The sequence below is a fragment of the Mesoplodon mirus genome, assembly GCF_964341445.2.
Source record: "Mesoplodon mirus genome assembly, chromosome: 9".
Classification (NCBI taxonomy): Eukaryota; Metazoa; Chordata; class Mammalia; order Artiodactyla; family Ziphiidae; genus Mesoplodon; species Mesoplodon mirus.
The window spans coordinates 23,958,840-23,984,695 of record NC_138985.1 but is presented as its reverse complement, the minus strand read 5'-3'; the positions used below and the strand labels follow the sequence as shown (position 1 = coordinate 23,984,695).

The following is a 25,856-nucleotide window of genomic DNA, read 5'->3' as shown; positions in this document are numbered from 1 at the left end:
TGCTCTGACTTCCCAGTGGCTGTAATTGAGTCACCTCACCGCAGAGTTGTCCTGGGATCCAGCACTAACCACATCTCTCCTCTTTGGCTAAGAAGAAAAGTCTAGGCTGAGATAACAAAAAGCACAGAGCTGTTAGAATCTGCTACCTTCTCTCCCCTTCACTCAAAATGCTCTCCCTTCCCCACCGCCTGACCCCGTGTTTTATTTAAATTTTATTTTATTTTATTTTATTTTATTTTGAGATCCAGAGTTTTGCTTTATTAGACATCTGTGAAGACAGTTTGCAGATACAGTCAGATTGTGAATTGCTGCCAAGTTTTGTGAAGTTGGAATTTATAGTGAGCAAGACCCCAGTGGCTCTTATTTTAGAATATATTTCCGTATTCCAAGCAGATGAGACATGTGATGTCTATGGCCAATAACTTTCACACTGGTCATCCACTTCAGCCATTTCCCAGTGTAAATATGCAGCTTAATCACAGCTACTTCATCTCTACAATGTGTGATTCGATCTTCAACTAATAATGCATTCTGACTCCTGTTTATATAGGTGCATGCGATTCTTTGCCACGCTGGCAGTTAACCAGACCTGGACTCTAAAAGCTAAACTTGATCTAAATAACATTCTAGGGGTAGGGCAGGCTCTGTAATCTGGACTCATCTTAGCCATCTGACCCCATGTTTTAATTTGTGTTCTTGCTGCTCACAGAACACCTCACCTTGTGATCTCTGCAGTGTCCACACGAGCTAACACATCCTTTCATGATCGGAAGGAGTGATAAACACGTTTCCCGTTGCTGCCTTCCTTTAGAGAAAATACCTGTTCTGTCTGCATTATGCAGGGATGTGTAGGAGCTCTAGGAGCTGTGATTCTTAAGGGGCTGTGAAGCAAGAAAACATCAACCATTTGGAGAATCAGAAAATGCATATAAGGTGCAGAAGGAGTCCAAGTACCAATAACTGGCTTTCAGTGGAGCTGTTCTGCACTTAGTCATTCTACAAGTGGGTGCTAACCCAGAGACCGACCAGGCTGCCCAGAGCTGCAGGGTGGGACCATTAGAGGAGGTCTGGACCAACTGCGATGGGGGGAGGTTTCAGCTGGAACCACAGGGCCCACCTTCTGTGTAGTACAGAACCCAAACCAAACATCCATAATCCCATCTGGAAAGTGTCATATTCTTCAGATGCGAGTACCAGGCTCTCTTAATTTTCTGTTCACATTTAGAGATTCAAAATAAGTGCACAAACATGGATCTATTCTAGTCACAAAGACATGAGCAGAAAAGGAGGTGGTCTTAGCTGTAATTCTGAGTCACAAAGGAAATAAGAAAGTGTCCCCCACTTTCCCCACACAGTGGAAGTTATTTGAACCATCTGGATTCATTCCCCAGGATCAATAAGCTTCATAATTAAAATGCCCATGTCTTAGGGGGCACCCTGCTAATTTGCACGATTGCCAATTAATCAAGCTGTGTGTTACCGTCTAATTCAACATACTGAAGAACTACTTTTCTGGAATTCATTTACCATTAACAGGTCATCGTCTTGAATTTGGTAAGGGGGGGTGGGGAGAGGAAAGACCATTAGCAATGATTAGGATCTGCATTTCCTCAAAGGTGACAAACTCTAATTTCTGGACATCTTGTTTACTTCATTTTAATTGTGTGTGTGTCTGTGTGTGTTCATGTAAACCCATTCATCATAGTTCAGACATAGTTTTCACTCACAGAGCAAAAGGCAGATTGACTAGACCTATGCTATCCAATATGGTAGCCACTAGCCACATGTGGACATTTTAAATCTAAATTAAATATAAGAATGTAAAGTTTAAAATTTGGTTCTGTTCCACTTGCACAAGTATTCAATAGCACATGTGACTAGTGGCTGCTGTATTGGACAGCACAGATATGGAACATTTTCATCACCAAAGAAAGTTCTGTTGGGACAGTGCTGTACTAAGTGTTTCTGAAATGTTTATGATTTTATTTCAAGAACTTTTGTCACCTCCGTGGGTTTTTTTTTTTTTTTAAGAAGCGGTACGCGGGCCTCTCACTGCTGCGGCCTCTCCCGTTGCAGAGCACAGGCTCCGGATGCCCAGGCTCAGCGGCCATGGCTCACGGGCCCAGCCGCTCCGCGGCATGTGGGATCTTCCCAGACCGGGGCACAAACCCGTGTCCCCTGCATCAGCAGGCGGACTCTCAACCACTGCGCCACCAGGGAAGCCCGCCTCCGTGTTTTTTACATGCTGGGGATTTGTCTGTTAATGGTATTTTTGTTTCTCTGATTGCTTTCAGACATTGCCCTGGGACCTATGGACGGTAAGAGAACTAAGAACTTTGTATTTTGGTGTATCTGGATTGCTAGACATTTGGGAACCTTGTTATATTTTATTTCATCTGTGATGGAAAGAAGACCCAGATGTTTTTTGATGGCAACGTAGCCCCTAGAACCATCATCAGCTCCCTCGTGGTTTCTAAGCGTTTACCTGCACATGGAAACAATGGTGAGGAAAAGAATGTCAGTGCCAGACTCCTGGGTGAGCAAGAGTTCAGTGTTTTGCCTTTTATGCATCCTCCTGTGATTATCGGTGGCCAGAGGAAATTCTGTAGTGAAGGCATGCTTATTTGTTATTGCTTATAGAATACACAAAAAGTATGGATGAGAAAATGTGAAGGACGAGCTACTCTACACAGGGAACCATTTTTTCATTATTATTTTCAATGAAGCTTATTAGTCAATGAGGATTTGAACTTCAGAGTCACACAGTCCTGGATTTGAGTCTAGACTCTAGTTCTTCTAACAATATGACTTTGAGCAACTTCTACTAAAACTCTTTAAGCCTCAGTTATTCTCATCTGTAAAATAAGGGTAATGACACCGACCTCAGAGGGTTGTGTGAGGATTAGAGACAGTATTTGTAGAATATTTAGCCCAGTGTCTAGCATGTGTCAATACAAGGTAGATATTACTGCTAATGTTATTTATTCAGCTACTCTGATGTACAAGGATGAATACTTCCAGAATTTAGACTGCAGAATAAAACACAAACAGGCTGTTGTGGTGGAGACATATGTGAAATTAAGAAAATGACTGCACCCGCATAGAGCCTCACATCCCTTGGGGTAGGGCCGTTGTCTACCCCTTTCTTAGAGAAGCCCTTGGTCACGGGGTCTTAAGAAATCAACTTGAGTTCACATTTTCTTCTTTTTTAGTGAGACAGCAACAGGAAAGGTGGGTAGATTTAACTATTCATGAGCCTGGTCTTTTGAGGTGACATTGCTCCTTTCTTCCCTTACAACAGAAAGACGACTATCTCCTTCCCTTCCACAGGAGCTTAAAGCATCGTGGAAAGCTCTCAAGAGAAGAGCTAAAAAATGTTGAACGAAAACATCTTTTCTAGGGAGCTGGTTTTACTTGGATGTTTGCAAAAAGGGATACATGGATTGACATTCAGAACACTGGAAAATTCTAGCCTCAACTTTGTGTCACTTTTTTTTAAAGATTAAGAGGACAACACTAATTTTGGTCATTCCAATATTTCATATCTTTAGTTGGAGCTATTACACACCTTACCTTCCCTAGCTGGGAAGGGTATAGAGAGGATAAAAGTACCATCTAGAAGGAACGCTGACTAATTCAGAGGACAGACCTGCCAGGAATGGTAATGATGACAAGATTGTAAGACGGAAGCTCCCTGGGCATAATAGCTGACATTTCTTGATCTTCTTATCTCCTCAGTGTTATTTCTTTGTGTGCAGACAAGTCTTCTAGGTTGGGGGGAGAACAAGAGGACAATCCTCCAGGCAGGCAGAGTGGTTAGTCCGTCGGATCATCTTCCATGCAAACACCACCTCAAAGGCAAAACCAAGGGCAGGATGAGTTTGGGAAAGATTTTATTCTGACACTGTATCAGAGCACATGATGCTGTGTGATTCTGTGGCTGCTAATGCTTGATCTTGTTCTGGTGTCCTCAGGCTTGCTTCTTTATTTGAAACTTTTCATTTCAGAGTCTGCTAAAGCAAAAGTCATGTAATAGCCATAAAACATCCTTGTTGGTATTAGTAAATGACAGAGGCATTTTTCATGTTTCAATTGTGTAGTCTTAGCAATAGTGGAACAAAACTCATTCCTATTATAAAACAAGTTGCAAAACTTAATATCAAACCAATAAAAGCCAAAGTCTTCAGCAGTATGTTGACTTTGGACAGCCTGGGATTTTAATGTGCTAGGGAATTTTCTTCTCTTGCTTTATGATTATGCTTATGCTTATTTCTTCTTATTATTTTTTTACTTATATAGACAAGCACTGATTTGGTACAACCGGTAGGTAAATATCCAGAAAATTCTGGATTTTTTTGGTATTTAATATGCATTGTATATGTGGTATATTATCTAGAATGAGCTTTTTTTTTTTCTCATGGCATTGTTAGTCACAGATTTAGCCTTAAACCATTTAATTTAAATACTTTCTAGCTTTGTGTAACTGGTGCTACCCTACTGAAGAGCTTTGTGTTTTTCATCAAATCTTACCATGATCTATTTCATCTTATGTTTTTTTTTTTCCTTTGCTTTTCTGCACATTCTAAAGACTGATTCTTCAAAAAGTCTTTCCCTGTGTAACCTGATCATGGAGGAACCTCCAGACAGTGGGTTGACCGAAGAAATTCAGAGATCTCAAATTGATTTAAGTGCAATTATTTGGGGCCCTGATGCTAGTACAGACAGTGTCAGCCAGGAAATTACCCGAGGTGGGTCGCAGGAAGACTCTGCATGTCTCTCCAAAGCAGAGCAGGAACTGGGATTTTCCACCGGAATACTTCCTGCTGCTGACTGGCACTCTGTAGCTGGACAGGGTGAGCATGTCCTGGGGCCAACCCCTCCATGTGGAGAAGAACAAATGCCCCCAAATCCCATGCCTGGGGCTGCTTGTTTGGAGATGGAGCATCCTTGCGATTTACCTGACTCAGAGATACCAGCCATGGAAACTGGTGGCCTGGTCAAAGAAAGTCAAGAAGATGTTAAAAAGTCAGAAGAAGAAGAAGGGAAACAGAAGATAGAAGATTCTGTCTGGGCAGGTGTGGAGACATATGAAAAGGTAGAGGCTGGAGCTATTGGTGTCAAGGCCCTAGAAGGGAAAGAGGCATTTGAAGAGAGAGCATGTACAGGAAACAGAGTAGTAGATCTTTTTAAAACAGTAGGAAAGCAAGACCAGGAGACCTTAAAAAGCAACGAAGAGGAAACTAGGAAAGATCTAAGTGCTGGGTATAAGGAAAGTGTAAAGACCAATGAAAAGTATCTTGCGAAAACTGACATATTAGAAAAAGACATGGAAAGTGTAGACAGAGCAGGTGAGTTGAGTGACAGAGACCAAGGGCTAGATAAAGGGATTCAAGTAGTAATAAATAATTATGAAATTATAGAGGGATCTGGAGCTAACCCTGCCAATCACACAGATATTTTGAATCTGCCTCTCCATACTGACTCTGTATCTAATCCTGAAGATGCCAGCACAGAGGAATGGGACTTAGCTGGAAAAGACATAAAGAAAAATTTAATCGACCCTCCTAACCATGATATAATGTATCACTCAGCACAGGGCAGTGCAGATGCTGAAGAGATGCAGTGTGAGGCTGTGTTACATGCGCCTGGAAGTAACAGAGATGGAAATCAGTCTGTTGTTTTATTGATAAAACATGAAGCAGCCGCTCAGTCTAGGACAGATGTTAATTATGCTCTGGGAACTAATGCAAACAGAAGAGATTGGTGTTTGTGTAAGGCTGAAGATTCATTAATAGAGGAACCTGAAAGCACAGTGACTGGGAACTGTAGCCATACCCTTAACTTGCCAAAAATTGCAAAACCAGACTTTTGGGGAGCAGATCCAGGTCAAATCTGGCAGCCAAGCTTGGATTCAGCAGTGAATAATATGGATATATTGGAATTCTCTGGTATACCAGATGGCCAAGCAAGTGGATTTGCCAGTTGCCTTGATTCTATTAACCACTGGCCTACCAGAGATATGGGAGGCTTAGATAATTGCTGGGAACATTTAGACACAGTTGGGAGAAAGAAAGGGCTGGAGGTGGACTTACTAGCAGATGTATGTGGGGAACAAGCCATTGCTAGCTGTGGGGAACAGAGTCAGGAGAGAGCTAGACCACTGGTTGTGGGAACCTCCCAGAATGTTAGCAGCGAGAGTTCCACTAGTCCCCAAGACAATGACACCAACAACTCAGATTTATCTGAGGATGAAATTGCTAACCAGAGATATGGATTGTTGTACCAAGAAGTAGAGGCTGATAAAGAAGAGGTACTTACCCCAGTATGTAGTATAGACTAGCCAAAGACTTCTGTAGGTTCTGTTTTTCCTAATGTTTCTCACCGACTTCATCATCCATCACTATCTTTTCCAAGATCTGCCTCATCTCCTTGACAGATTGTCATGTACCTCTTGAAATCTGTGCAAACCAAACACAAAATAGGTTGACAAAACGAACAAAACAACCCCGGAACAACAACACAAAAAGCAGAATGATGGTGTTGGAAACTAATGAGTGTCTCCTTTACCATCCTATTTACTGTATTTATTCTTTCTAGTTTCATTTTTATTGTTCAAGCACTAAAATATATATAAAACAGACAGATTTACTGTTCCTAAAGTGGTTCCACCCCAGTAAAAACACATGAAATGTTTCTACCCAGGCCCATTGAAACTATAAAATCTCATAATAGCTGTTCATCAGAATGATGTATTTAGAGAAATACTGGAAATGCTTCCAGATTCTATAGATGGCTAAAAAAAATGAGCTATTTAACCACTCATGGCTCTTGTCTGGAATCATGTTCTCATTATTGAGAAAGTGGGCTTTGGTTAGCCCTTAGCCACATACCAGCAATAATTGTAAAAATAATGTTGTTCTTTTTTTTTGTCAGCCTATTTAAAATAATACAGTATGGCCTTTTCCATTTCCTAAGCATTTTCATGCACAGCAGCCTTTTGTATTATTTTAAACTTTGTGGTGGTCCTTACTTTCCCACTTGTCTAATAGACATTTACCAATCCTACAAAAGTAATGAAAAAAATAACGTACTCTGATTCCCATTTCTGTTTAGGCTTCTGGAGGTTCATTTAATGGATTCACCCAGGTAAGAAATCAGTTTGCTGGCAAAATCCATCTGTTGAGAATGATGCAAATCTTAAAAATATAGACCTCTGCTTGCTGGGATAGCATGATGTTTAAGTATGTCAGCATAAAATTTGAGCCCACTTCTTGTGAATTCAGTAATGGAAACAGTAATAGGAGCAATGTTGCAGGGTTGTTGTGAAGATTAAATGAAATGTGAACGTAGAGATTTAGCCTGGCAGCCTAGCACATACTAAGTGCTCCTTGACTCTAGTTAGCTATTGTTAATATTATTGGCTATACCATGGAATTCTGATGATTCCTCCACTAGAAATTAGAAGTTGTCTTTATCTGAGAGATCTCCTAGGTTCAGCTGTTGGAAAAGAGGAGATAGGATTGTTTTGAACTAATGAGATGGATCTTTAGACAATATAAGACATTTTTAGGAGCCTCCTTCTAAATACTTATATAAGAGCCAGACTACATGGAACATTATTTCTTCAGTGGTTCTTCAGGAAGGAGCCATTGAAGATCAGAAACTGTAGGTTGGCTCTGGCCAATAAGACGTGCCACACAGTGGACTGTTCCATTCACTGTATATGTCCCAACAGATGGACGGTGTAACCCATGTGAAAGGCAGGCCACATGGCTGTCAAGTTCATGGAATAAGTTCTGAAAACCTCTTCAAGGGAGACTTCAAATATATGCTTGTCTGTGATGAGTGCTTTGTCTCGGAATATTAGACATGAACAATTTTGAATTTTAACATTCAGAATTTCTCCATTTAAAAGTTTGACTACTTTCCCCCATGTTACCTATAAAAAGAGAAAACCCACTGACTCACACACCTACACCCAAATACAGATAACACACAAACACACAGAGAGATGATAACATGTCTCTTCCATAGAAGAGAACTCCTTTGAAAGATCGGGTCATGAGAATTCATTTCTCATTTTTTAAGTTTGTATTTATCACTTATAAATGCACATAGTTTAAAGAGTAACAACATTTCATAAGTTTTTTTTTTTAATTTAAAAACTTCAGACCATCTTACATCCCCTAATTTCCTGCTTCTTAGAGGAAAATACTTTAACACCTTGTAGCGGATTCTTTGATTTCACCCCCATATGTGTGCATGACTTTCTTCTAATGCTCCTTCTTGATTTCTAAAGCATTAGCTATGGACTTATCTCTCTGGAAGATGAGGACTTAAGGCGCTTTCAACCTGCTGTGGTCACAGTTCACAGCTCTCTCTGCTTCCTGTCCTTCCACTGACGTCATAGCCAGCCAGCCAATCAGTGGTGGTATTATCACGAGGCTATAGATGCTCTTAGTGCTCAAGTCATGAAGTTTACATTTCCTTTTATGCCAACGTTTTGTTTTCCTTTGAGGAAATAATTGTAGGGTCTTGTTTGTGAGCTTGTTGGTTTGTTTGCTTAGTTTTCTAGGTACTTATTACTAATTCAACCCCATACTCTGTGGTTCTAGAAATCTCCGCTCGTTTTGTTTAAAACATTAAACATTCTTTAAGTTCCATCCTCCTGAAGGTTGAAACTGTCCTTCTGGATGGCTCCAGTCTGACCTGGGGATTCCATGGCTACTACTTGCTGCTACGGCTGTATTCCAGGGCTACGACTTGCTGCTACGGCTGTTATCACAGGGTCTCCCATCACGTCTACTGTGGGGATTGCCTCACCTGTCTTCTGTCCATCCACTCTTTTCAGGACACAGATTGTCCTCATTTGGGGTTAAATTCCTCATTTGGGTAGAACACATCCTCCAGTAGCTTGCTGAGAAAGGGGTGCACAAGAAGCACGCATTTGTGACCTTCTCTGTTTGAAAATAATTTTGTTCCCATGTACATAATGGACTGTTAGTTTGGATTTTATATTACAAGTTGTAAACCGTTTTCTTTTAGAATTTTGGAGCCATTGCTCCACTCGATTCTACCTCCTAGTCTTGCCACTGAGAAATTGTCATTTTGATTTTTGATCTTTTATAAGAAACCCTCTCTCTTTCTTGTTTTTGTTCCCATTCTTTTTACCCTTATGGGTTTATGCCTTTAAAAATTAATTTTCTTATTGTTATTTAGTTTGGATTCTGGAGGTAATTGCCTGTGTTCAATCCACCATCTTTAACCAGATGTCACTGGCTCATCTTTTCTGTTGGGGAACCGTTGATGTTTAATTCTTTGGGGATTGCTTTGGTCAGATTACCCAGGAAAGATTCTTTCAGTCTCCTGTTTGGAGGGTATAAGTCTGGCTACCTGATGAAGATTCTCCTAGAGATCACTGTTGCCTGAGATTTCCTGCACCTTGATTTTTTTAGGATTCATATCCTGAATGAATATGTTGTATACGGTTTTTAAGTTATGGCTCATAATTGACTCATAGAAATCACACTTCAGGGGCTTCCCTGGTGGTGCAGTGGTTGAGAGTCCGCCTGCCAATGCAGGGGACAAGGGTTCGTGCCCCGGTCTGGGAAGATCCCACATGCCGCAGAGCGGCTGGGCCCATGAGCCATGGCCGCTGAGCCTGTGTGTCTGGAGCCTGTGCTCCGCAAGGGGAGAGGCCACAACAGTGAGAGGCCCACGTAACAAAAAAAAAAAAAAAAAAAAAAAAAAGTCACACTTCAGTGATATAGTAAGATTAAGGTTCCAACATTTTAAAAGGTTTAAATTTGTAGCTTAGATCCATTAAATTCTAACTTGATGTCCAGAGGAGAAGCTGCAGACCAAAGATGCCTCTGAAGACACTGCCCTTTACGTAATGTCTCTCATCAGATCATTGAATTCTGCTAGCTCAGGTTTCTATTTAGAATAACTGCTGTCAAAAAATTATCTCTGCATGTTTTGCTTTTCTGATTTAAAATAAAAAGAGACTAAAAAAAACTTTATAATGTATTTATTGACACAATTCATGAGAGCTAATTTAAATGATACCTTTGTTGTTGCTTTTTTGGCAAATTAACTGAAACCCTAATAATTTTGGATATTCCACTTTATTCCCAATTTTCAGCCACAGGACACTACATTATTCACAATGCAGACAGACCAGAATATGATCTGTAACTTGGTAAGCTGATTTTGGTTTGTGTTTTGGGGATGTTGTTAGTTACCACCAGATGATCCAAGGTTGATCTTTGTAGGTTATTTAGAGCTTGAAATCCAGAGTGTGGTTTCTGTAGCCCCCTCTTTTCTAGAAAATGAGAAGGAGAGCTTCTGAAAAATCTCAGTGTGACTTTGAATGTGGTTGCCTCTATTTATAAAGGCACAGTGATCCCAGCAAAAATCAGTCTCTTAATTATGGGCTTCAGTGGAACACAGTCTATCCATCAAGGACATGGGTGTTTTTTTTTAGTTAAAAAAATAAATTTATTTATTTATCTGGCTGTGTCGGGTCTTCGTTGCTGCATGCAGGCTTTCTCTAGTTGCGGCGAGCGGGTGCTACTCTTCGTTGCGGTGCGTGGGCTTCTCATTGCGGTGGCTTCTCTTGTTGCAGAGCACGGGCTCTAGGCGTGCAGGCCGAGTAGTTGTGGCTTGCGGGCTCTAGAGCACAGGCTCAGTAGTTCTGGCGCACGGGCTTAGTTGCTCCCCAACATGTGGGATCTTCCTGGACCAGGGAACCAACCTGTACATGGGTGTTTCTGAGTGACTGTACCTTATGCTACGGGACTGACAATGAAATTGCCTCGAGAATTCATGCTTGAAAGTAGATACTTGCTTTTCCTTGAACCTGAAGCGACCTCATTTCTCATGTCCTCCCTTCATTTTGTGAGTTGTAGAAGGAAGTAATGCACAGTAGAGGTAGGATTCCTACTTCGCTGTCAAATGAGATGAGAGAAAAGCTTAGCTGGGGAGTGAGGAGGAAGCAGAAGGGTTACTCTAGGGGTTAGAGGAGATTCTTACAAACTCACTTATCATGGGAAACGTTTTTAGCAGCAGCTTACTTGTAAAGTTGAATGAAGAGACCTTGAGTGACATCACTGAGAGCTTCCCAGTGCTACACTACAGAGGATTTGGGCTCTTTGAGGATTAGTTCATGGTTATTTGTAGCACATTGGTTTTCCCATGGGAATGGCATAGGATTATCCCAGCTTCTGGCTTTCATTTTGGAAACTTAGAATTGGGTTTAAAGAGAAGGAATTTTTCCTTTCAGATGATTTCACTTCTAAGTAAGGATTTCTGCTCTGGGAAGTTTGTTATCAAGGCTAATTTGATATTTTTCAAAGGCAAGTGTTTCTCTAGCACCTTGTCCGGAGATTGTTGTATTTTTGCCTTTTGGGTAACCAGATAAAAAGGTGGAGCCTGTGAGGCCTGCAAATAAAGATTTAAATGTTTAACATTCAGATTATATTGATGTTAATAATGGAGCCAGAGAGACCTCCATTTCATGGTCATTGGTGGTTTTCAGTCTGGGTACTGATGGAGTAAAGGTTATATTGGTGCTGGAGGATGAGATTTTTAATTATCAGTTGAGAATGGGTTAAGAAAAATGGAGGGACCCTGGTATAAACGAAAAGGCAATGGGTCATCATTAAATTCACACCTGTTACTGTTGCAAATTCCTGGCATAGAACCCGGTGGTTCTTAAGTTTCTCTGAACATCTCTCTACCCCCTACAGCTGGGTCTAGGAGCTTCCATTGCCTGCCCTCCCCTTGTCTTTATATGTGTTCTCTGAAGCAGACTTCTTGCACCTTCTTTCCACTGGGGAACTTAGCTTCGTCATTCCCAGCATTGCAGATGTTGCTAGTGTTGCCCTGTGGGGAACTAGGAATCACAGTGACCCTCTCCCACTGAGCTGTGATTATATGGGGTCTTCCCGGGAGCAGGGCAGTGTCCCAGCATGGGTTCATTGACTGGTCTGAGCAAGGTGGAGGCTGCAGTTGGTAGTCAACTGCACACCTCCCCAGTCTGCATCTTATGGCCCCACGGGACATCCCTTGTGTACAAGTTTAAACCTTTTTGAATCTGCAAACCCTGCCCTGGGTTCAGGGTTGCCTCCATGGCCCTTTGAAGTTCTCACTAAATTAGCTCTCCCCAGTTTGGAGAAGCGGGATCATAAGGTAGTCGCCATATTGGAATGTGACTAGACCCTTAACTCCACTCTCCCAACCCATCTCTTCTTCCTCTGCACGGACCTTCTTTCTAGCTTATCACAGAGCATGCCGGAAAATGTGCACCACAGTTATACTACTCGTTTTGTTCTGAAACAAGAATTCCATTTCTGAGTCTCAGAGTTAAACCATTGTGGCATCCTGCTGTCAGTAATAAATATAGAGTATACCTCTCCTCTGAATGTATAATGGCCTCTACTCCAGCAAGCAATAACAAGTCCTTACCAGTGCTCCCAGATGGATATGGCATGGTATCAACCCATTTGCAACGCTTGTCAAGGGAGGCTTCTTATAGAAAAAAAAGTGGTTGAAAAACAGGGCACAATTCCTTCAGGACCACTTTGAGATCTTTCTACAAGATGTGGTTCACAAGTTACCTTTGTTTTTCTTTCTATCTTGACAAAACATTTTCAATTTTACATTATCTTAGAAGGATTAGGAAAGTGGTTTCTATTTCCAAAGTTGAGTAGCTGATTTTATGTGCAAGCACGCTGTCACACTTCAGCCTTACTCATCATTCAGTGAGTTCTGTTTGTCCCCCTAGAATTTAAGTTGTTAAGTGTGTAATGCTATATTATAATACTCGGTGTGATATTATAAATAGAGAAAAATGTTGTGACTCGTAGGACATAACCCGTCTCTCCTCCCCTTCATGCTTTGCTTCCATTGAGTCATGTCTGACCTCAGCAAGGAGACGCCATTGGACTCATTCATGAAATCACCCTAGTTATTCTCACTGTATGTAAAACTTCAGAATTTCCTCTGACTTCCAAGAAACCCAGCCTCTGATGCAAAGTTATCTCTGTGTTTGGTTTTCTGGGTTTTTTCTTAATGTGCACAGATATATTCATTTGATACACGTTTTGAAACTTCTCTTGACCCCTCATCCTCCATTGCAGACTCAGCTCACAGGGGCACAGCCATCTGTCTATGGGTTTCTTGCTCTTCGTCAAATTACCCTTCCTATACTTGTTGTGTAGGTCATCTGATACCATTCTCTCATAGCAAATCACCTCGACTTCCAAAATGGTTAGATCCTACTCTGAAAGCTTACAGTAGCTCTTTGCTGCTAGGAAAACTCAGTCCATTATGAAGATAATTCCTTCTGAACAATACACGTGAAATCTTTCCCCATAAAGGACTCCTGAGAGTAGATTAGGGTGAATTTTATCTCATTCTTTCTTAAAAATTGTGTCAGATCATCCCTTAAAGGTTATAAAAGCCCATAAAAATATCAAGCCTCTGTACATTGATCTCCCTAAGTGTCCTTTCATTTTATTAAGCCCTTTCAAGAGAAGGGTGGTATGACCTTGGCATGCGTCACAGTGGAGGATTTGGTGGAGGACACAAGACAAATATTTTGCATATTTATCCAACAGCAGGCTATCATTATTTTCTATAATCTCAGCATAGCTTCTCCATCACTTCCCCATGCAACTTGCCATATGCACCAGCTTCAGTGGACATATGGGAGAACTAGAGATGGCTTTTGATTGCTTACGGTGAATGTCTGACAGAAGTTACTGATTCCTCCAAAGGAAGTTTTTATTGGAGACTCCGTACTCCTCCAGGAAAACGCTTTTAAACTTTCTTATAGTTTAAATGCCCTAATAGAAAATGATCTTAAAGTGCCCTACAGTGGCCATCCATTTAGTGAAATAGTCATGCTAAATAGTGTGTTTACATTAATCTATAAATTAGAAGAGAGGAAACAATTTCAGTAGCCGTGGTAACTTACATTGGCTGTGCTGTTTTTCATAGCCTGTTGTTATTTAATCATGCTAATTTTAAAACTCAAAAAGCCTGGAGGTAAGAGAGGCCAGAGGCTTGATTCAGCATATAATTGGAATCAGGAGGGTGTCTGTAGGGGTCACAGTGGGAAGAAAAGACCTCACTCTTATCCACACAAGTAGAATAGTCTCATTGATACCACAGAGAATACTGCCTGTGGTTCCCTAAAGAATTAGTTTATTATATGAAAAAAAAAATTGATGGCTAAAGATTTTGTTGGAGGGAAAAGTGGAATAAGGGAATGAAAAAAGCGTAAGGCAGCAAAGTATCTACGACTGTGGTGGCTCCTTGCCAGGTGGTTGGACCTACTCCTCCCAGCCAGGGCAGTTGCGCAGTAACTTCATAGTGACATTTTCGTGCACGTTAATGCATTTTGATCTGAGTATTGGGATGGCCCCTCAGTTTTTTGGTTGCGTTGCCTATCAGCAGAGGGGGGAGGTCCCAGAATTGTGTTTCCGTGAGCTCTTCCCTACTACTTCCAATTTCCAAAGGTGGGAGCTCCTAGGATCTCTCCTCTCTCCGCTCAGTCGTGGAAAGTACCGTTTCAGGATCTCTTATAGATGTCCTAAGGAAGTGAATACTCAGAATGTGGAAAGTAAGTAAAATGAGTAGCCAAAATGGTAAGTCTTTTTGCCCAACTTCAAGGGGCATAACAGTGCTTGGTGATGGTAATGTGAAGCTTAATAAGAGTTTATTCCTAGACTTTTCAGTTGTGTAAAGACCCATCATGCCTAATGTGCGTTTTTTTTCCAGCACAGATTTAATGAAGCTAATTGCCTGTAGGATGACGAAGAAAATCGTAACTGTCCAGTATTCCGTCATGTGATCTATTCACTTGTTGAATCTTTTTCCTCTAATCCTCAAACCATCAAAGGCTGAACCTGAACAGGCTCCGCCCACAGAGCCGAAAGCAGAGGAGCCCCCGGCTGCTGTACCACCTGCTGCTGGGCTGGATCTTGGACTTGACACCCAGGCTGAGGAGCCAGTGGAGGGGGCAGCGGTGAGCACCAACTCCCTTCCACCCTCCCCCCACCTCCCCTGCCATTAGCTGTGCTCATCTCATCATCCCATTTCTCCCTTCTCATTCATGCTTCACTTGGACCAAATCACCTCCGTATCTGTCATGGCTCCCCAGGTTCAAATGGCCTTTATTCCTTTGACAGGGAAACTGCATGCTCTTATTGTTTTTTTTTTAAAGAAGATATCCAGAGACCTGCTCTTATGCTGTCATGTAGCCACAGGCTTGGTTCTCAGAAAAGGGTGCCTTGATTCTTTCTGATACTCTCCCATTCATGGTCAATAGGTTGTAATAACTCACAAATAACCAGACTTGTTAATGCTCCGCCCCACCTGTGATGGCTGGAGATGGGCCTTCCATTAGGGACTAACCTACAGATGATAAACAGAAGGGTAATCACCTTGTTGGTTGTGTCTACACGTTGATTTCTTACAATATTAGTTTTGTAGGTTGGTGAAGGCCCCAGGAGGGACTGAAATCCTATATTAGAAATCCTTGAATCTATAAGGACTTCTATGGGAACAACCATTTGCTCAAAATCAAGCCTGGTGCTGGCTGTCATAGCACAAGAGAGCTTGAGGATGTGTTTTGTGCAAGAGTGGAGACTCACTTGTCTGCCTGGAATCCTTCTCTAACCTGCTCCTTTCAGCCACACACCACACCACATCGAAAACTGGGATGGGCTCTATATGCACCCTATTGAACTGGATAAGTTAACACACGTGAAAGTGTAGAATGATACCAAGGAAAATTTACCAGGGAAGTGTACCAAAGTTTCCCAGGGAGAGTGAACAATAGTTTATTTATGAAATGCAGTTAAAATATCTCCCAAGAATTTCAATCAGGGTACCCTACAGCCTTCCCAGAATCTGTACAAAGAGGGAGACCAGGCTTCCCTGGTGGCGCAGTGGTTGAGAGTCCGCCTGCCGATGCAGGGGACACCAGTTCGTGACCCGGTCTGGGAAGATCCCACATGCCGCGGAGCGGCTGGGCCCGTGAGCCATGGCCTCTGAGGCTGCATGTCCGGAGCCTGTGCTCCGCAGTGGGAGAGGCCACGGCAGTGAAAGGCCCGCGTACCGCAAAAAAAAAAAAAAAAAAAAGAGGGAGACCAATCTCCCTATTCCCAAAATAACATTGCCTAGGTGAGATAACTAGAGAAATAAAAGCTATATTTTTGCTGTCAGTGTCCTAGGTTGTTTTACTGGGAAAAGGGTAGGTCATCTGTCAAATTTATTATTTATTAATAGAGTAAAAAAAATAAATAATAGGGCAAGATAGTGATGCAAAATACAAATTAAGAATTACTCAAGAAAAATGATCGTATTTTCCATGTAACGGTACACAGTTGGACCAAGTTTTTTTTTGGCCTCTCCCGTTGCGGAGCACAGGCTCCGGACGCGCAGGCTCAGCGGCCATGGCTCACGGGCCCACCCGCTCCGCGGCATGTGGGATCTTCCCGGACCGGGGCACAAACCTGTGTCCCCTGCATCGGCAGGCGGACTCTCAACCACTACGCCACCAGGGAAGCCCCTGGGCCAAGTTTTGTAAGGAAAACAAGCCTGTGTTCTGCTAGACTGAGTCCTTCCTTAAAAGGCTGTTTGCACAGATTGTAGACTGGGAAGTGCTGAGACGCTGTGCTCCAGTGTCCGGGATTTTTCTTCTTAACTCTCATTCCCAGATTCACAGGTGATCTTAGTAAACTCAGTGCAGATGGAGCATTTTCATCTGATGTCAGATCTCTCCACCCAACTTAGGATGATTTAAATAACAAAGGAAGGGAAAGAGACAATTGAATCTTCGAATACTGTTAAAATTAAGAAGAAAATTGATTTTAAAAAGAATATGGACCATGCCAGGGAGTTAGAAGGATATTGATTAGGTTCAGGTATTGATTTAGAAATGGCTTCAGTTCTGAAAAGTTGTCATCAAATTTCTATTCTGAATAGCAGCACAGACTCCATCTTTACCAGTGCTTTTTTTAAAATTAATTTTTATTGGAGTATAGTTGATTTACAATGTTGTGTTACTTTCTGCTGTACAGCAAAGTGAATCAGTTATACATACACATGTATCCACTCTTTTTTAGATTCTGTTCCCATCTAGGTCATTACAGAGTACTGAGTAGATTTACTTATGCTATATAGTAGTTATCTGTTTTATATATAGTAGTGTATACCAGTGTTTTTAAACCCAGTTGATTCAGTGCCCCAGACTATTCAGTGTAAGGCTTAATGACATCAACGCCCATGGTTTTGAGCAAGGGTATTCTGGGTTTGACAGTAGGGTGGAGGTGTGAAATAGACAAGCTCATGTGTTAAATACAGGCTCGAATATTGATCCTCTAATGGCTGTGACCACATAACCTCTCATACTCATCCTTACTTTAACAAACTTATATAAGTAGGTTTTGTTTTCTCAAAGTCTAAGTTCATTGGTTTATCCAATGAAGAATCTGAGTAACTACCAATTATCAAGTGCCTATTGTGTTGTACCTACTACGTATATAAAGATTTATAAAAGAATTATAACCTTTTAAATCAAGGGTGGTGTTAAAAATATTTAGCAAACTGTATGGTATAAGCATCAACCATTACTAGAATGGGCTTCCCTCATGTTGGGTAAGGAGATGTTTGGAAGAATTCTTTTTTTAAAAAAAATATTTATTCATTTGGCTGTGTCGGGTCTTAGTTGTGGCACTTGGGATCTTCGTTGCGGCACGCGGGCTTTTCTCTAGCTGTGGTGCATGGGCTCCAGAGCACACGGGCTCAGTAGTTGCCCCGCCACATGTGGGATCTTAGATCCCTGACCAGGGATCAAACCCGCTTCCCCTGCATTGGAAGGCAGATTCTTAACCACTGGACCACCAGGGAAGTCCCTGGAAGAATTCTTCATTCTGAAAATGCTTGTCTCCTAAAGCTTATGTGAACTTTAGAGAATAGAAAATTTAGATTCCTTGTGAAATGCAAGGCAGTTTGGAGAATCTTATGAAGGATTCAGGCACCTGCTGAGATGCAGAGGTGATTAAGAACAGCAGGTCCTGAGCTGACCATGTGAGTCATCCTCTCTGAGAAGAAAAAGTTCAAGCAGTTGATTTCTCCACCCTCAAATGGACTAAAATGGACTAAAAAATAATAGTAAGAGGGCTTCCCTGGTGGCGCAGTGGTTGAGAGTTCCCCTGCTGATACAGGAGACATGGGTTCGTGCCCCGGTCCGGGAAGATCCCACATGCCGCGGAGTGGCTGGGCCCATGAGCCATGGCCGCTGAGCCTGCGCGTCCGGAGCCTGTGCTCCGCAACGGGAGAGGCCACAGCAGTGAGAGGCCCGCGTACCACAAAAAAAAAAAAATAATAATAATAGTAAGAGAGTGCAGTTTACAGCAGTTTGATTTTGCCTAATACTCATCAAAAGTGGCTACTTTTCATGTTTTAAAATGGACACACTTGGATAAAGTCAGTTCTCCCCCCATGTCCACCCTTCTACTTAAGAAAATAATCTCAGATAAAATGTGTTTTTGTTCTCTTAACGTAGGTTTATAGCTTCTTTTTTCTGGTCATAATTGAGATAATATTAGGGTTATTTTTTCTAAAGAACGCTCTCTTCTGTTGCTAGGTGTGTGCTATTTAGTTGTAAAGAGATGGAAGTCCACACCGTGTCCCGAGCATTGATTAGAAGGCTGGCTGTGGCTGTCATCAGTCACGATGGGGATGACGTGACCTTTTGAGGTCATGATTTTTGCTGCCGAAATGTCACCACACGGTTATTATTTCCAGTCTTGACAGAATGCATTTCGTATGAGGTGAAATTTGTGGTGTTTTGTTAAAAAAAAAAAAAAGAGGCAAATGTAATTTCGAAAACAGGAAGTTTGAGCAGCGGTTCACAAAGAAACTTCAGGCTCCCAAGAAAAGTTTAATTATTACATTTTTGTTTGTTGTCTCATTCCCCACCTAGCTTATATTGTTTTTAGTTTTTCCCTACAGCACCAGATTTTACCAGTATATCTGCAGGATACATTTTAAAAACCAACACTTGCTAGCTCTTCTCCAGACGTTTCCATGTTATATAAGTACTGAAAATTTTCTTTAGGAAAAAAATCAATATTTGTTTAGAAATATATCAGAGAATTAGGTTCAAAACCAGATAAAGATGATTTTTACCTACATTTATTTTATTTTCTTGCAGAGAATCCCTTCTAACTTTCTCTAAATTTCTCTCTGCTCCTATATTTTGCTCCAATGATGTGAAGTGGACCAATGTCTTTTTTCCCTATTATTTTTAAAGAAATAATGCAGTGTAATTAAATTTAGGGTTAGCATTGTTTCCAAAACAAATAAATGGGGAAAAGATCGAGGTAGATATTTTTAGAATTTTAGAATTTTTAGAATAATTTTAGAATCCTGGAAGGTGAAACACTGACCCATTATTTGAGGAACTACTTTTGGTTTTGTTGTGTTTCGTTTGGTGAACATTTCACCAAACTTAAGTTGACTTGTCAGGACCAATTTAAACCAACAACTATAGATAGATTGATGATAGATAGATAGATACATAGATACATAGATAGATAGATGATAGCTGATAGGTAAACAGATAGATGATGATGATAGATAGATACATAGATAGATAGATGATAGCTGATAGGTAAACAGATAGATGATGATGATAGATAGATAGATAGATAGACAGATGATAGATAGTTAACTGATAGGTAAACAGATATAGATAGATTAGGTAGATAGATAATAGATAATAGGTAAACAGATAGATGATGATAGATAGATAGATAGGCAGATGATAGATAGTTAACTGATAGGTAAACAGATATAGATAGATTAGATAGATAGATAAGAGGTAAACAGATGATTGATAAATGATAGGTAGATAGATAGGTAAACAGATACATGATAGATACATAGATAGAGATATACGCTGTGGTCTGTGAACTTCATCTTTCCAGGAATATTTCTGTCTGTGTGTGTAGAATGCATGTGCTAGTTTCCTCCTTCATTCAGCTGGTAGATATAGCTGAGTCCTCTCTAGATGTCAGGCCCTGTTCTGGGTCTGGGGGATACGGTGATACAGGCAGTAGATATGGCTCCTGCCGTCCTGGTTCACACAGGCTGGTGCTGGGTGAGGCGCACGTTACCCAGTGGTGCGGGCATCCTTCTGTGATGGGCGTGTGTGTGGGCAACAGCATTGAGTTTTCTCCTTGTGCAGCGTGAACATGGGAGCTCAGGCTTCCACTGTGCCTCTAGATGGGAGCTCGGATCTGTCAGAGGAAGACACTGAGGAACAGAGGAAGCCAGCAATTTCTTGTCTACCCTTCATTATCATAGAATTATGTCCAAACACACAGTGCTCACTCTGAAGCATGCTTTAAATTATAATGTATATAATTATATATGGATATGAATATATATGGCGATAGAGAGATAGACAGACAGACAGATATGCGTGTCTTGGAGATAGATGTACCTTTTTTACCTTTCTCAGAAAAAAAATCATAGGAATCGTTATTTTCTCTGAGTTTGACTGCATTCCTATTAGCAGCTAATTACATTCTCAGTGCCCTGCAGGCCAGACAAATAGCTGTTTCTTTTGTATTCCATGGCACCCAGCACAGAACTGGTGAATAACACATGCCCAGTAAATTCTGAGTCATTGATTTGTTGTCTGATTGACACTATAATCTACTGATCCTGAAAGAGACTACAGCCAAGAGAGCTGGAACCATAAGTGTGATCAGGAAAAAGTGCTTGATTTTGGGTCAGAGGTCCCTTCCTTTTCTCTGGCAAATTGAGTCTCAATGTTGCCAATATTGAGTCTCAACCAACCCAAGTGCAGCCTTTGAGAATTACTGTGTTTGGGCTGCAGTGAAAGGCAGTATGACTGAAACACCAAGAGAGTTAAGGCGCAGGCAACAGGACCATATTGTATGCTAATATTTGACATACATTATCTCACAGCAATCCTGTGAAGGAAGCATTGTTTAGGTATCATGACCGCATTTTGCAGATTAAGGAAACTGAGACACAGAGAGTTTATGTGGTTTAAACCAAGGTCACACACCCAGAAAGTGATGACATGAAATGCAAATCCTGACATTTTAATCCATAGGTATTCATCTCATAACTACTCCAGATGCTGTATTTTTCAAAAGAGCAGATTTTTATAAAAGTACATTTACAGACCAATCTAAAGCCAACAGGGTCACAACTGGGCTGAAATCCCTGCACGCTGACACCAGGACTTACTCCAACCAGTGCTTCGACTTGGTGCATATTCCTGATGTGGAGCTGAAGGGTCGAAAAGAAATAGAAATGCTTGTAGAGCCCAACCTTGAGCTTCTCAGAGACAGTGGGTATCCTAATCCTCCACTTTGCTACAAAGCAAGGATCTAAGGGGATGTATTGGAAAGATCCCTGAATCAAGAGTCTGGAGACTCTTAGCTCCATGGCTCACCAGTGAGGTGGCCTTGGGAAATCATTTTCTTGTTCTCTACCAGTTTTCTCATCTCTCCTTTACAAGTTGTGTTTGACACACAGTATGTTCTCTTCCTGCTCTCAAAAATCTACAATTTACTACATTAAACAGTTAAGGATTTCCAAATCCTTTGTAATGAGAGCGCCCTTGAATCATGTCTTATTTTCCAGTTTCTATTTGCTAGGCAAATGGGGCGACAGATCAGCATGGGGTGTTTTACTTACCGAGTCCAGGGACTAGTCAAAGGCTGTCATACCAGAGGGTAGGCAATTGGGTCTTCCACGTGTGACAGTCACCTGCTTACCTTTCCTCAAGATTCAGGCCTCCGACTGCCATCTGGCTGAGTCACAGGTTGCCCAAGGACATGCCTGTGGTTCTTGGCAGGGTCACGGTTGGGAGTTTTGCCAGCAGAGCATGATGACATTTAGGTGATTTGCAGATCTCCATTTTTTGGTTTAGTCTCTGGGTGTGTCTGACAGCCCTGCCTCTGCCTTCTGCTAACCCCAGCCTGAGCCTACTCACTAGAAGGCAGTTTGAGCAGTGGCAGCAAATGCTCAAAGATACCATAGCCAGGCAGGGTGAAATGTTTATTGTGCAGTAAAGGCATTTTCTAAAGAGCCTCTTTAACAAGCTCTTTGCAACCCCCGTTGAAGCTGTGTTTTGTGGCTACTTCTGAAACTAATACTTGCTTACGTCCCAGTCTCTGAGAGTGTGCAACGCACAATATTTACCTTTGCTTATAAAGATTAATCCACCTTTCCTGTGCATTTCTCCCATACACTTTACCAATGAGTCTCTAATTAAAACCTTAATAATTTAATGTGTATCATTATTGGATATTCTGCTATGACCTTAAAGGCCAAATTAACCCCAAAATTCCTTAACTTTGGCATTTCAGCGGGAGATCTTAATTTTTAAAGAAAGTATGGAGCTAAATTAGACAGATGTTGCCATGGCAACCCTGCTGCCAGCGGCTCAGTTGCCCTGGGACCAGGCTGCTAAAGGCTTATGATAGGACTGCAGGCAATAGAAAAAGATGATTGAGCTGAAGGTCAGGGGGAGAAAAACCCACTAAATTCCTTTATTAGAAAGGAAACGTATAGATTATCAAATGAAGTTTGTAATACCAGGGGCAACCTTTGAAGGGAACAGCATTGGAAGCATGGTGTTCCATGGGAGAGCTCACACTACAGTCTTGCTGAAGGGGAATTATGACCTGCCATGTTTTAAGTGTAGTTTATGTGAGGAGGAGTACCGTCCACCAGACTGTGTCTTAGTATAGGGACCTTCTCTTCTCTAGCTGCCTCTTAAGCTTTTCTTTAAGATGGATCCTGAAGAGAATCCTGTGTTTTCATACAAATGCTTGGATCTTCGGACAAGTCAAGAGCTCAAGTTATTTAATAAAAATACTAAAATTTTAAAAAGAAACTATATTGTATTAACACACATACACACAAACTAGAAACCAGCTAGTGTTCAATTATAGGAGAACTGTTAAATAAACTGTTAAGTAGAAAAAACAAAGTATTACATATCCACTAATATAATTTTTCCACGAAACACAATCCATGTGTTCTAAAATAAACAAAGTCCCTATATGCACAGAAAATGAATAAAAATAAATATATCAAAATGGTACCATAAGTTATTTACTTTATTATTTTGAAAACCATGGTTTCTATTATTTTTTTATGCAGAAAAATACCTATTTCCAGATGGCCTACCCTATAGGAATTTCATACTAGGGCATCTCTTCACTTTTCCTCATCCAGATCAGTTACACAGTTGGCAAGCTGCTTTTCAGGCATTGTTCAGAGCTAATATTGCCAAGAAAACAAACAATGAGTGAATAAAATAAATCAATAAATTACACAAAGCCTGCAGATTACAAATTCTCCTGCAGCCAACACAGCTCTTATCTGGGGTCTCAGCCCTTGTTGACCTGTTTCTAGGGCACCATCGCCCAGAGGAACTGGTTAGTTTCTGTCACCCACTGTGTTCCCCTGCTGTGCAGGATGTGGGGGCCATTGTTGCATTGCATTCATTTCATTCCGCTTGCAGGAAATCTCGCTAAGGCACATAGGTGTTTGAAAAGACTCTGCCATGCATGCCGTGACCATATTGCTTTCCACCAAGGGGATTGTTTGAGGCAGAAGATGAAAAGGCAGTAAGATCTATACAGTGTGATAAAGTGAGAACCGCTCACCTTCTCAAAGAAGGTCCCCTGCAGATCCCTGTGATTTCTGTGTGACTAATGTGCAAATTGGCAATAGGTGCATGTGATTCACAGACCTTGTGGATACGGTAAACAACCTGAAGGTAGGGAGAGTTGTTTTTAGTCTCCTTTTGCATCAGATGATTTCCCACCATAAATCTATTTGGTGAACAGATAGTACAGTTTTGGCAGAAGATAATAGTGTTTCTCTTAAAATGTGTAGTGAAGAGAAAAATTTAGTAACGTTGAATATCAAAGGCTTGAAATACTTTCAGTAGTTTCAATACTCTGGTCTCCCTTTAAAAAAAAAACACAAAAAATACAGTCATTAGTTATTGTGTTTGCAGGTGTCTAGAGTCTAGGAAAGACTAAATTTAGAGGCTAAGTCTACATTAGCTAACATTGGAATGCATAAAAATAATCATAGAGGGATAACTCTGTCGCCGAAAACCTTTTTAATCTGTTCTTGATTTATCTAGAGCTAACACCTAATCTGAGCAAATGGATTCTATTTTCCATTGTATTTTATGTTGTTCTATTATTGCAGTCAGTAAATATGCACTGGAAATATTTTGGTAAGAGAAGAAAATATGGCACAGATTCCAGACATAAGGTGAGGATCAGGGCATCCTTGATTTTTCAGAGGAGTGTCGGACAGAGGCAGAAAGATACAAGGGAGTACAGGTGGCGACGAACTTCTCTGTTTCTATAATGTTCTTAAGGTCTGTAAAATCAGAGTGTTAACTTCAGCTAGAGAAATAGGAATTCATTTCTAATGGACTCAGAGAAGGATGGAGGAGTGATCATTTCTTCCCTTTCCAAGTGTTTGGCTTTTCCTCTCTAGTCAGTGCCATTTCCTTAGCACCTTGTCTTTATTAGCGTTGTTACTTTCAATATTTTGGTGACTTATATCTGCCGTCATTCTTATCAACAATATTCCACCTGCTCCATCCCTTTTTTTGTGTGTGTGACAGGGATCAGGTAAATTGCTGACATGCTAAAGCTGGGCTATTTGTTCCTTTGAGGTCCGCGGACCTCAGAGCAGACAGACAAGAGCCCTTGGTCTCCACCTGCTGGTGGCCGGCATCGCTGCAACCACCCTGTCAGGTATAAATCAGATCTAGCCAATGAGGATGCCTATTAAAATTATTTAACAAAGGAGAGGTGATAACATGTATATCTTGCACTAGTAAAATCGGGTACAACCAAACTGATAGTTATAGAGAGCCATAGAGATAAATCAGGGACTCATTATTAACATTCTATTTGTATCGAGTTAAAAAATTACTTTTGGTAACCCCATCAATACTTCACAAAAATATATTCTCTTCGGGAGATATATCAATCCAGTTGAGAGTAAAATCCAATTACTAATAGTATGTGCTTGGAACATGTATGTAAGGAAGGGTTTATGTATGATAACTTGGAGGAGTAGCCTGTCAATACCATAATGGCTGCTTTTTGATCTGTAACACTGTGTCTGTGTGTATGTGTGTATGTAGTGGTATTCACTGCTTGCCCATGCTGTCTGCATAGCATAGAGCCCGTCTGGTTCGAAGCTGTTGAAACCAGGGGGATGTTCACTCCATAGGTGTGATTTTTCCAGACAGATAGAAAACATACATAACTTAGAATGATGACAATACAACTTGTTTTCTACATTTGAGCTCGTAAGTTCATTGCATGCACATTGTCTTTATATATAGTTTCCGATGAGGAAGAAAATTCATTAGGTCCTTAGGATCCTGGAGAGAGCTTGTTGGTTTCTCCAACAGTAAAGCTAAGAGCAGTTGTTCATTACTCTTCTTAGAATTAAGATGCCGTCCTAATATATATTCTGAGTATTACTCTTTTAACAATGGTAACAAACATATACATAAAAAGACTCGTTTATGTAAAACAAGAGATGCAATTCTCTTAAATTTTTAAATTAACTTTTATTATAGGAATTTTCAGTCATTCAGCTAAATATAAATCCCCCTGTACCTGTTACCCCACTTCAGTAATTATCAACGTTTATAGTTCATCTTAAATAAGTATATTACAATTCAGGTAGAAGGATTACTTTTCTGAAGTCATGTGCTTTAATGCCAGAGTAGGAAAAAAAAA

The 25,856-nt window shown here is 40.9% G+C and overlaps 1 protein-coding gene across 2 annotated transcripts in view; it reads left to right on the top strand.

Moving 5' to 3' along the window:
- The window catches only part of AMPH (amphiphysin), a gene marked incomplete at its 3' end in the record, with an annotated part of 172,200 nt that overhangs the window by 135,589 nt on the left and 10,755 nt on the right, over positions 1-25,856 (top strand). Inside the window, exons 13-17 of one of the 2 annotated variants that reach the window (XM_082632605.1) lie at positions 2,295-2,318; positions 4,300-4,323; positions 7,114-7,146; positions 10,145-10,201; positions 14,909-15,034. In XM_082632605.1, coding sequence (XP_082488731.1) covers positions 2,295-2,318; positions 4,300-4,323; positions 7,114-7,146; positions 10,145-10,201; positions 14,909-15,034 — 264 coding nt within the window. The remainder of the gene's footprint in view (positions 1-2,294; positions 2,319-4,299; positions 4,324-7,113; positions 7,147-10,144; positions 10,202-14,908; positions 15,035-25,856) is intronic. The other variant, XM_082632606.1, reaches the window with a different exon arrangement.